The sequence below is a fragment of the Pteronotus mesoamericanus genome, unplaced genomic scaffold (genome assembly GCF_021234165.1).
Source record: "Pteronotus mesoamericanus isolate MK-2021 breed Mesoamerican mustached bat unplaced genomic scaffold, CSHL_Meso_final contig_90, whole genome shotgun sequence".
NCBI classification, from domain to species: Eukaryota; Metazoa; Chordata; class Mammalia; order Chiroptera; family Mormoopidae; genus Pteronotus; species Pteronotus mesoamericanus.
This window is the reverse complement of record NW_026555277.1, coordinates 1058156-1071260: the sequence shown is the minus strand read 5'-3', so window position 1 is coordinate 1071260 and position 13105 is coordinate 1058156. Positions and strand designations below refer to the sequence as shown.

Genomic DNA, 13105 nt, shown 5'->3' with positions numbered 1-13105 from the left:
AGGCCAGGTCCCCTGTTGGGGGCATGTGAGAGGCAACCATTTGATGTTTCTCTGGCATCTTGATGTTTCTCTCCCTCACTTCCCCTCTCTCTAAATAGAAATAAATCAAACCTTTAAAAAAAATACTAGTCACCAAGAGATTGGCCAAAGGACATATATACATAACCCACAGACCCAGACTATGGCCAGGCAGAAGGGGGTGCAGTTAGCGAAGGAAGGGGGGAATGAGGACATATGGAATAATGTCAACAATAAAATAAACTTAAAGAAAATTGTCACCAGTTATGTGATCCTGCTAAGAGGCTTCCAAACATTGCAATGAATCCTTCAGAACGATAATAAGTCTCCTTTACCCTGGCCGGTCTTCAGTGAAGGGAAACCTTGAGAGGAAGTCTTCCCACAAATGGGGCTGGGAAACATGTCTTGCTTCTTGCAGTTCTGGATCATTGCATGTTCTCCATCCTTCTCTAGACAGTGTGACACCCTTAGAGAAGGCCCCTGGACAATGCCAGGGACACCTGGATTTCAAATACAAGCTATGGACTCATGTCTCCGTGTTTAGACTGGGCCCAGGCTCACCCAGCAGCTGCCTGCAGGTCTTCTCCACTTGGGTGCACACGGGCTCCTCGGACTCAGCGCATCCAAAATAGAACACTCCCCGCTCCCCCCCGCCCACTGGTTTCTTTCTCTCCAGAAATGGCACAGCAACAGTAGAGTGACAGAGGCCACACACTAGCCACCTCACTTTGCCTTGTCCTCCCAATCCCATCCATCTCCTGACCGCCCCCATTTAACCACCCAAGTTCTCTCAAACCTGCCAGCTTCTCTGCTCAAATTCTGCCCTTCACCACCTCCCCTCCTGAACTTCTGTGGGAGCCCTGAACTTTTCTCCTTATTCCTGCCCTGGTCTCCCTCCAACCCACACAGTTCCACCACAAAATTTTCAAATCCCCATTAAAATTCACCCATGGCTTGACAGTAATAATTATTAGAAAAACGATAACGATAAAGCAGCTAATAGTTATTGAGCTCCTTTCTGGTAGCAGTCAAAGCAATAATAACAAAGCACGCTGTCATTTTCGAAGTCCTTTCACAAAAATCCCATGCAATTTCCAAATGGCCCTGTGAAGGAAGCAGTATCATCACCGCCCACACTTACGGAAAACAGACAGAACTGGGTAGGAAGGAGGAATTAACGATTTTCCAGCAGTCAATCACCTGGTGACCCTGAGGCCCACCCTCGCTGTGGGCATAGCCTACAACCAGAGTTTGGCGGCAACTCTCTAACCATGGGTGCGGCAAAGCTGGGCAGAACTCAGAAGTGTCCTGTAGAAGAGTGATAACCCCAACATTTCCAACTTTTCCCATTTGTTTCTGAGACTCCAGGGGAGGGTGAGGAGTGGGGCTCATCCACCATGTTCATCTCCATCCCCATGGTGACCGCGCTCATCACGAGAGCGGCAAGGACGCCCGCTGCAGCCACCCAGCTGCTGCCCCTGCCCAGGTGAGCAGGAGCCAGGATTCATGTCTTTAGACGATGCTCAGGTCTTCTAGAGATTAAGGAGAATGAGACACGGCCGATTGCAGGTGCGGTCGCGACCAACCCTGAGCCCTCAGCCTACCGGGTGGTCAGTGGCCTTTTATCAACGCCCAGGTGGGATCACTGGCCCTTGTCCAGCCTCACAGCCAGGGGCAGCTCAGGGTAATTTTGGGGACAGAGAAGTTTCCTTCCGCACTCACACCTGACATTTATCCTCTGCAGAGGATGTCATTCTACTCTGCAGTTGGTAGTGTCACTTCCGTGGGTCAGGAGCTTACAGGCTGGTTTAAGGAAAGCAATGCATCTAATATCATGTTATTCTTGCAATATCAAAGGTGTAAAGTCATTCCTTCCGTAAACTCCCTCCAAGCAGAAGTAGAAAAAAACTTCCTCGAAGTAGAAAATCATTCCTTGAACGCCAGCTTGATAGCTGTGATTATCTGCCTGCTTCTGCAGAGGAAACTTCTCGAATGTACAACTATTTTTACAAACAAAAGTAGCTCTGAAGAGGGAACATTCCCAGCCATTGCCTTCAGTTTGGCTCAAATAAGCTCTTATAAGAAAAATTTTTTTAAATCATAGCTCTAAAGATGCGGTTTTCTTGGTGACTTGAAATTTCTGAGACATTTTAAAATTGATTTAAACACAAAAGCAGGTAGACTTTAGGCTGAGAACTTTTTTATGTGAACTGGTATCAAAAACCAAACAATTTAACAAAATAGGAATCTTAACAAGCGCACTTCACCATTAGAAAGAAATTCTATTTTATTATAGTTATTGGTTTTCAATATAACAATAAAAATCACAGAGGCTCCTAGATTATCCCCAATATTCCAACATCACTTGAAGCCCTTCTATCACAGAGTTAAAAAAAAAAAAAGCTACCTTCTATTTTGTGTTATAAATGGAATAAAATTGGCAGTTCTCTTGTGTAGTATTTTTCAGAAATTTCAAGTACAAAGCTGATCAAATTAGTTTACGATGGAAAATGGAAAACAAAAGATATTCCTTCCTGGGGCCATAACATTTACCTTCTAGACACTGGCAGGTGAATCCGCTGAGACTGGAAATGCATGTCGCTCCATTTCTGCACGGGTCTAGGAGGCAATAATCAATCTTGGACTGGCAAAGCTCTCCGGTGTAACCTGAGTAAAACAAGGAAGGCACCTTATAACATACTTTACGCCCAAACGACCACGCACCACCCGTGAGTTGCTGGAGTCGACTGGTGCCCGCCCCTCGAAGGCAGCAGCCCTGGGCTCCCACCATCTCCCACCAGCTCCGCCTTCTACCTTGGCTTTGCAACTAGCAACGGCCACAGCAATTGAGAATCATAGTTCAAAACCAATTACTTTGCAAGGATCTTTACTGCAAAGACAGGCTTTTCTTCAGCATTAGGTCTGCTATTTATTTTGAAATACTAGCCAGACACGTCAGAAGCTGAGACTGAGGCCGCTGCCCGGCTGGAGAGCTCCCCTCTGGCACAGGGCAAACAGGGCCTGCAGCGCTCTGCCTGTCGCGGGACGAGGGCCCCTTCCCTAGGTCATCCCGGTGCCTCCTAAAAAAAGCATTAGGGAAATTTCTAGGTATTAATTTTTTTTTAATTTATAATAGTTTAGAGCTAGAAGAAACTCGCTACATTCATTCCATACACTTTCCCCCCGTTTTAAAGAGAAAGAGATCAAGACACATAATGTTAAGCATATTAGTGTATTAATACTAATCCTTATTTGAATGACAAATCCAACTCAGTAATTTCTCTGTGAAGCAAACCCTCTGTACTGATTTTGTTGACCAGTCCTATAACTATACACGTGAGATGAGGAAGTGAAGACTGAAACCTAGTGGAATACCTGTGTAGCCAAAAACCTTTAAAAATTTCCAATTTTTTTTAACTTTGAAAACAGAGCCCTCAAGAGAGACAAGTTTGAAAAACAACATGCCAGTATGTTTTTTATTCTAAAATGGAATGACAAAGTTTAAATGAAAAAAAATTGGAAAACACAAGATGTAAAATAGAAAGGAAAAAAAAGTTGCTCTTAGTTCTGTTATTTGGGTGACAGATTTATTAATACTTTGGAGATAATTCCTAACAGAAATCATTATGTACAGGTATTTTTTACACAACTATAATCATACTGTAACATTTTCCATCTTGCTAGGATATATGTAAAAACCTTTCTTTCTGAATTATTAGATTGAAAGACTGTTATTAGCATTTGAATCTGAGATTTGAAAAAATATATCAATGATATTGCAAGAGAGATGATTTGCCTGAGCCTCAATTCCCTGTCACACAAGTTGGGCACTTGTTTGCAAGCCTCCCCTTCCTTGGGTGCTTCAGAAGGGACCAGGAGGGCTCTGGCTGGGTAGCTCAGCTAGTGAGACAGAGCATCAGCCCAAAAATGCCAAGGCTGCAGATGCGATCCCCAGTCAGAGCTTATACAAGAGTCAGTCATTGAATGCATAAATAAGCCAGGGGGTAAAAGACAAATACCGTATGATCTCACCTATAAGCGGACCCTAACCAACAATACAAAGATGCAAGGAAAATAAGACCAACAACTCTGAAAGGTAAAGAAACCAACAGAGACAAGAGGGAAGGGGGGAGGGGGAGGCAGGGGGAAAAGGAAGAGAAGGGGAAAGTCAAGGAACATAGAGCAAGGACTCCTGGACAAAACCAAAGGGGAAGGATTGAGGGGCAGGAGGGGCAAGGGAAAGTGGTGGGGGGAAGGCAGAGACAAATGTATTTGAAAAAATAAATTAAAAAAATACTTATTAAAAAAAGATTGTAAGTTAAAAAAAATAAGTGGAACAACAAATCTATGTTTCTCTCGCTCTCTCTCTCCCCCTCCTCCTCTCCCTCTCTCTAAAATCAATTTTAAAAATAAATAAATGACCAAACATACAGTCCAGGAGATTCCAGCTAATCTGTGGGTATGAGAAGATGAGTAAGATAATTGTGTGTACCAAAAATACAAACACCATGACAAAAAGTTACCTCAAAATTCCAGAACAAAATATTTTAATAGGATACTATTATGTTAAGAACTATATTTTCAAATAAAAGCTCCACATTCAGAATGAAAGAGATTGAATTGTTCTTAAGAGAGATATTACAAATAAATTCTTGACTAAAAACAAGAGCTAATATTTATAGTAGAGCACTTATGTTTTTTCCCCACACATTAATTCATCCTCACTGCAACACTATGAGGTCAGTACTATTGTAATCTCACCCATTTTACAGATGAGGAAACCGAGGATTAGAAAGGCTAAGCAATTTGCACAAAATCGCACAGGGAGTTAAACTCCTGAGCCTAAATCCTTAAACACCACCTTATGCCTAAGGTAGCATGCATCGCATCATTAACTAGCATGTATGCAGCATGTAGGAAAAAAATAACGTAAGAAAAAATGTACCTGTAGGTAAACACAGAGATAGATAAAGTAAACACCATAAATATTCACCCATAACCCCAGCCTATGTGTGGTTATGCTGGGGCTGGGGCTGTTGAGAACTTTTGTCGTCTTAAATCCTGCCTTCAAAGGTTCTACAACATGGCTAGAAAAGAACACTTATGAAAAAGATAACCCATTGCTAAGATAGCTTCTTAGAGGCAGTGTGGTTTAAAGTACAAAACGTCACGAATCCTGTCACCACAAAGACCTCTGAACTGTGACCCCAGAATCACACAAAACCACAAAGAGCAGCCAGGAGCCCTCCCACGTCATGTGTAAAAGAACTGTGTCCCTACCCGCGGGAAGGTGATAGGTAGAAGTGAAGAGGGAGGGCCCCACAAACTGAAGGTCTTTAGAAAAAATTTAACAATCACTTTCTTTAAACTTTTTTCTTTGGGAATTGTAAACATGCTAAAATTAGAGAAACTAGTATATAAGTGCTATATATCCATCACCTGGCTTCAACAATTGCTATTTAATTTCAGGTAGCCTCCTCAAGCTTTCATTTTAACCTGTGGGGTATCTTAATGAGAATTTCATTTCACCTGTAAAGACTTCACTATGCATCCCGAACTAAAGCAAATTTTTAAAAGATCACTTTTACTGGCCTTTTTAATTAATGGTTGTCTCATTTACAAATTTAAGTAAGCACTTTAAACTATATTTTTTAATATCAACAATTTCTTTTTAAGAACCGCAGTTGTCTGACGATATGCAAATCTTCCTATGATCTTAATTTGTTTTTTATCTACTAGATCTAATAAATTAAACCTATAAGCAAGATGAGTCTTAAATGCTGTTAAAATGCTCCAGTGCTGCATGCAAGTTCAGTAGGATTTCCATCAAGAAGCTATCTACATTTGCCACGTGTGGGATGTTTGAGATTGTCACAGTGGTTCCGGGTCCCACTGGCATTCGGTGGCAGAGATGCTAAAGCCAGGCACTGTCTGCAATGGCCCGATATAATAGTGTTTTCTGATTCAGACGCCAACAATCCCCTGTAATGAGGAGCCCTGGACAAGGCTCAGCCATTATTTCATGGCTTTCTTTCCTGGGCTTTAAAGATTTTGAAAACATGGGAAATGCAGAACTACAAATAATAATATGCGGTCGTCCAGACCTGTAAGGTAAATATGTGCATATTGGAGTGTCTATGGGATCAGTACAAGCGGAAAACCAACAGCAGAGGAGGGTGGGAGGGATGGCAGAGGGAGGCAGGGCTGGCGTTATGGGATCGCGGGATGATTGAGCAGCTTTAGCAGCAGGTGGACAGTCAATTAGCAAATGGCAGGAACCAGCCTGCGAATCTGCCGAGCTGCACTCCAGGACCTGATGCTTGTCCACCCTGGGCCAGGTATTCATGTGGTCCTCCAGGGAGTTGCCAGCAGGAAGTTCCAGGAGAACTCTGACTGCATCACTCCGAAGTAGCCGACTGAGGCCAGCGCTAGCAGAAGAGAGGTGGAACACAGGACCCCGAACGTCCTGAGGCTGTTTAAGGGGCTCTTAGACACCAGTGAGTCATCTCCTGGACCCTCAGAGAGCAGCGTCTTACCTGCAGCTGTCAGACAAATCACTGATATTGATTTTTATGTGCTACCTTGAACTGGAGACCGAGGCTTATACAAATCATCCTTCCTGTGTCTTTTGGTTTTTTATTTGATGTCATAACCGAAGAGTCAAAACTGAGTGGCTGCTAGAAATGTAAATGAGAAAAAAAGGACCATTAAAGCTTTGCCTGGGTTCTTTCTTCCATCCTATTGAAAGTTAGTCTTTTCTCTGGGAAATAAAGTAACCACGGTGAAGGGGACTAACATTTCTTTCCCCTACCAAAGCGACGGCAGACACCCAGACGGCCTGGGAGACAAGGTCCTAGCAAAACAGTGATCGCTTCAACCCCGTGGACGGGAAAGGGAGTACGTGGCAGGCACCTTCTGTGTGTTCGGGGAGAATCAGACTTAGAATTCCAATGAAAATGTCCCGTAACTGATTTTCGATTGATGAACTTAAGTTGAAAGGCAAAGCTAAGTCAGTGAATGTTGGGATATTTAGCAAAGCTTGAGAATCATTATAATTTATAAGGTTAATTCTCACAAGGGAACAAACACAAAAGATAATTTGAGACATTCGTCTTTGTGCATAAAAGTCGCTCTGGGACATCAAAACCCTCAGCCCGAGAGCCCCACCTCTGACTCAGCACCCCCCATGGACACCCTCGCCCATGAGTCAGCTCTCTACCTAGAAACCACCTGCTCAGACCTTGGGCAGACCATCTTTATTTTTCATCTGAGCATTTCTCTCTCCTCAACAACACGCACATACACTTTTTCCCTCCTGACCTAGAGTGTGACCCCAGCGGAGAAAAGCTTTGTCCCCTTCCCATTCCGTCACATGGTACTCACGCACCGTTTCCTGAGACATTTGTTTTATTGGTTCCCTTTGAAGAACATACGCTACCTAAGAATCAGGACTTGGTCTTGCTAATGGTTGACTCTTCAACATTGAAACATCTCCTGGCACAAATATTTGTTGAAGAAATGAATCAACTTGCTTAAAGTTTTTGCCCTAAAATCAATTGTACTTTTCAAGTTCGTTTTAGCCTCTCCCTAAGCACTAATACCCATAACAGCATGCATGACATGTGCTCATGACTCTTCTTCCTAATGCACACTACAATACATAGTTATTAAAATAAAAAATATCAGTTCAAAATGCTGTTTAAAATCATCTTGTACCCTGCTATGGTCTGTACTTCCCATCTGGTTAACACAACAAAGGGTCCCTTGCCCTGCTAAAGGCCCTCCTCCCCCCTCAGCCAGGCCGGACGGGTGGAGGGTTGTGCTGAGTCCCTTCTGGACCTCAGTCTTGCTTCTCCACTCAACGCTGAGCACCTTCCACAGCTGCCTGCAACGTGGCAGATGAACAGATTAGACACAGCATTCTTTTCTCATGCAGCAGCCCTGCCTGGGCTTAACATTTCTTCAGCCTATGGTTCTCCACAGGCGATTCTTACCCTACAGAACATGGGACAGTGTCTGGAGAACATGTATTGTCACATCTATGGCAGTACTACTGGCATCTAGTGGGTAGAGGCCACAGACACTGCTAAACATCCTAAATTCACAGGACAGTCCCCAGCAGCAAAATAATTCTGCCCAACATGTCCCTAATGCAGGAGCTAAGAATGCTGGTTCAGATCCATTAGACCTTGGTCCTTCTGAATAAAAACGCTTGTTTTGTTCCAGTGACTCTCTTCTTCCCTTAAACAGAAGATGGTCCTTCACAAAGCGGAGAAACAGCTCCTTCAGAACACCTTTAAATATCAGAATATTTAGGAATATTTATAACCTCTAGGAAGTTAAAGATCATCTTAAAATAAATTAGTTGATCACAAAAACATTCATTCCTGAGGAATTTATAATTGTGCTGTTCGATGAATAAGTAAAATGATTAGGTCAAAAATAGATGATATCTCCCTGTAGGTCTTTTGTTTTTTGGAGAGCATCCTAGTAAACAGAAAGGATCTAAGAAAAGCTGTGCTTCAGGATATATAATAAAGATGTCTTTCAAGGACGTAAAAGATGAATGGGGAAGCTCTAAATTGAGGCTCAGTGCTTTTAAGCAACCTGACTCTGAGAAATGACATTAGATAAAATGAAGTTTGTGGGCTAGTAAGTGTAGTCTGACAGATAGCAGAAGATGACCAGCTACCATTAAGGAAATGCATTGAGCTATAAATGCATTCAGCGGGCATACTACCAGATTACATCTGGTCTAATGTAGACTTAGAGTATTTAATTCTATACTAGTTTGTATTTAAGTATAAAATATAATTTAAAACTTATTAGTGCAGGGAGAGAAAAAAAGAGCTAACTTCCCTGTGAATGTCAGACGGGCTTTGAGAAAACTATACCTGACGGTGTCTTTTTATTGCCATCAATATAACAAAACGCCACACCGCCATCCCCCCCACCAGCACCCCCAAGTCAACATCTACACTGCCTGTGCTCTTCCAATGAAGGAAAACCTTCTGGGGTTCAATGGCAAAGGACAAGAGGCATCAGCAAAGTCGGCCAAATGAGTCAGATCATTAAAAAAACACGGCAATTGATCAGCTGTTTTCCTAAACATGCTCCTTCCCTACCCAAGTGTTCTCATGTGTGATGTTTTCTTCGTGATTCTGCTACTGATATAAAAATGAGCCTCTGCTGGGGCTTTGACTCGGTGAGGCAGGATCGCGCTGTTTCTTTGGAAGCTGTCCGGACAGCTTCCAAAGTGAGAATTGTGGCGAGTGCTATTTTTAACATTCCTGGTTTTTTAATAGCCTGGCCTGCGCAGCAAGGCCAAGCGGCTGGGTTTGTCCTGAAAGTTCAATGTCCTCAGAGAGGCCACCAGCCCCAGCCCTTGCCCTCAGGGGAGCTGGGCAGCCAGGGCTGGGGCCTCGGCCACTGCTGCAGAGATGGATGCCTAATATTAGCAGCTGAAGTAAGAAATAAATGGCAGGGACCCTTGTGCCTTCAAGAGGCTCAGTCTCATAGGCATCCAACACCACAGTGGGAAGGCAGGACTTACTTAACAGAAAAAACGAGTAAGATCTGCTGGCATGGAGAAAACAAACACATCTGAACAAATGCAAACATGATTTAAAAACCAAAGGCAAAGAAAAGGAGACCTAGGAGGCCCATCTGTGAAAGGCAATTAATAAATTATAAAATGGAAATATGGGAGAGAGAAGCAGGAGAGAAAGCTGACATTCAGCACAATTAGGAAAGTTAATCTCAAGGCTAGAAAAAAGGTAACACACCTAATAAGAACGTAGGCAAAAGGCCCAGCGGAAAGGACAGTGCTTTAGGGAGTGAGAGGTCCCGGACGGTGACGCTACGGTCGGCTGAGTGAGCACAACAAAACCACTGACTTTGACCTTCATTTCCCTCAGGGTGAAATGGGGGTAATAATACCTGGTTCCCTCCCAGGACGGTTGTAATGACTGAATGGGATCAACGCCAAGGAACATCAAGTGCAGCCACGTCCACAGGAGCTTGCACCACACCTGGCACACCACAGAGGGCTCAGTATTTTCAAACGAATGAGTAATTTATGGACTTAACACTGCCGAGAAATGGGCCAATATTGTTTGATCCCTCAGTTTTTAAGGGGCAGCTTAGGACAGTGGTTCTCCCAGATGTGGTCCCCTGCTTCCTCCCCAACCAGCGGCAGGAGCATTACCTGGGAACTTGCTACAAATGCAAATTCACCAGCAGCAGCCCAGACTTAGAGCACCAGACACTTGGGGGCGGGGCAGCAATTGGAGTTTTAAGACACCGTCCTGGTGATTCTGACACAAAGTACGTGCTAAAGTTTGAGTGCCACTGATCTGGGAAACTAGCAGCAAACAGTTTTTAATAGCAAATATGGATCTTAGTCATTTAAGAATCACACATACAATGCAGATAACAAAGGAAAAAGTTCAGAGAGTGAAAGTCAAATATATCATCTCAGAAAACCTTTAGGGACTGCATTGTCAACACCTGTTTTTTCATGAGTGGGAACCTGTAAAGCTCAAATATGGTACATGCTATTACACTGTTTTTAGATACACGTCTCCATCCTTTAAGAGCAGGTGTTGGGAGCCCTGGCCGGGTGGCTCAGTTGGTTAGAATGTTGGCCTGATAGCCAAGGTTGCAGGTTCGATCCCAAGTCAGGGTACACAGAAGAATCAACCAATGAATGCATAGATAAGTGGGACAACAAATTGATGTTTCTCTCTCTAAAAAAAGTAATAAATAAATAAATAAATTTAAAAATTAGAGCAGGTGTTGGTGATTTTTGTCCCCAGCTCCCAGTACAGAGGCAGGAATACCATAGGCCCATTACATAGTCATTAGTGACCACATGAGCGCCTTGTATTGCTATTTTTTAAATAATCCCTGTCATTCTACTTCCCTTAAACCTAAATAAGGAACCATGATATTTATAAACCCAACTGCTTATGACACTTCTATCTTCTAATCTGGTGATAACAAAGGGGAAGAGATTTCAAGACAGCTCTTTTGTTGAGTAGGTCCTGGGGACTCTCCTGAGAAAATTAAAATGAGAAAGAAGGAAGAAAACATAAAGCCAATTAATAAATTATGTCAAGGAACAGACAAGTTAAAGGATTGACTTAAATATGTTTATTCGTTGGATTCTAAGTCTGTGTCATAAATCAAACCACAGAGTTTAGAAACACATCCTGCTGCAGAGCGCGCACCCGGCAGATAAGAAGACTCATTCATGTGAAATGAACGCATGGTGTGAGCCAAGGCAGCATCATGGCACTGCATGGGCACACGCAGGTGACAGTGACAAGGCTGGGCTGACTGGGTGCTCGGGACAGGGGACAGGCTGGGCTGGGGCAAGGCTGGGGCATGCCACAAGTCCACGTGCCGAGGAGCTGGGGTCACCAAACGCGGAGGCCTCCTTGGAGGTTTCTGAGCAGTGTGAGGACGTGACGCAGCTGTGCATACACTGTTGCGTTCTCCTCCCCTTCACTTCCATTTGGGAGAGAGTGTCAGTCTGTCCTTCCTTCTCCCTGGGAACACGTGATCTGGTCCAGACAAAATCAGGGAACTCCAGAGGGGCCACCAAAAACCAGGAGGTTGGATGGTAAGCCTCGGGGGAGAATGAAGAGAATAAAACTCCAATTTTTCTCCTCCGTTTAGATGCCACAAATAGGTGCCCTTTGCGGATCATCTATTCTGTGCCAGTGGGCATGTGTATGGAGATGCACATTGGTGTGTATGCACGTGTACATATGTGTATGTGTACATGTTTGTGTGTGTATATGTGTGGGTTTTTAACACTTACAGGGTCAATACTGTTATTCCATCTCACAGATAAGAAAATGTGGGCTCAGAGGAGCAGGGTGCGCTCGGTGAGCAGCTCAGCCTGGAAGGAGACCCAGGACCGCAGACGCCATACCCCACACTCTTCACTCCTGCTGTGTCCTCTTTTCCCTTTCATGAGTGAAAAGACTGTTTGAAAAGAGTGGGAGAGCTGAGCAAGTCCAGCCCAGAGGGGTAGGCTGTTCAGGCCTGGCTCTCGGGCTCGAGCAGACGAGAAGAGAAGAGGGCGTTGTGAGGTCCTGCCTGGTCCAGTGTGACTCACCCAGCAGGGACACCACAGGAGGCACTGAGGCCAAGTCTCTGGCCAGAGGAAGGAGCGGGGGCACTCAGGGCAGGCCATCCAGCTGTTGGCCGATGTCTGCTGAGTGCCTGCTGTGAACCACGTACCCTTGTGAGCTTCACAACCACTACTGGATTATGATGCTTGGAATTCTGTCCCCTAGCACAATTTACAGATAGAAAGCTGAGACCCAGAGAGATTAAGTAATTCCCCCAGAGTCATGCAGAACATGGGCAATAAGGGCAGGCATGGCACAGGTGGCCCAGCTGCGTGCTCCCAGTCCTGGGCTTCAGTGCCGCGCTGCAGGCGAGCAAGGCCGTGGGCACCGTGGACAGGGGGCAGGCTTTGCAGTCATTCAGGCAGCGATAGCAATGACTGAAGCAGGGCAGGGCTGAGGAAGCAAAGTGCAGGGGCAGATGGGGGATCATCGTAAATGGAGCAAACCTGGTGACTATTCCAAGAAAGATGAGCTGCGAAAATCGATTGTGGAGACTGAGCTTGCAGCCTGAGGGATGAGGGCCGTGAAGGCACCGTGGATAGAAATGAGAGCCCATCAGAAAGGAGCCAGGCTGAAAGCGTGTCTGGGAGGGGCGGGCAGATCCCACGGGTCTGGAGTTGAGTCCGACAAGGGGGTGAGGTGTCCGCCAACGCATCATTGCCACATCCAATGAACATGCTGGAGCTGAGGTGATGGGAAGGCTGCAGGAAGGGTCTGGAAGCCATCCACTTAGAGGTGACAGCTCAGAATGAGTGATTGCTACCAGAGGACAGCAGCTGAAGGGGACAGGGAGGGACAGAGCTCTGTGGAGAGGAGGGCGGAGGGGAGGGAGGGGGGGGTTAGAGAGGTCTCAGAGGAATGAGCGCCAGGCATTGTTCTGTAACACAGGCGAGAACCGTTTCCACCGAGATGACAACCGTGGGCAGGATGAGGAATTACTGAGA

The 13105-nt window shown here is 44.8% G+C and overlaps 1 protein-coding gene across 1 annotated transcript in view; it reads right to left on the bottom strand.

The window, feature by feature from the left end:
• The window catches only part of DNER (delta/notch like EGF repeat containing), a 250741-nt gene that overhangs the window by 71283 nt on the left and 166353 nt on the right, over positions 1-13105 (bottom strand). The window contains exon 7 of the mRNA XM_054585576.1: positions 2572-2685. Within this exon, the coding sequence (XP_054441551.1) occupies positions 2572-2685 (114 nt within the window). The remainder of the gene's footprint in view (positions 1-2571; positions 2686-13105) is intronic.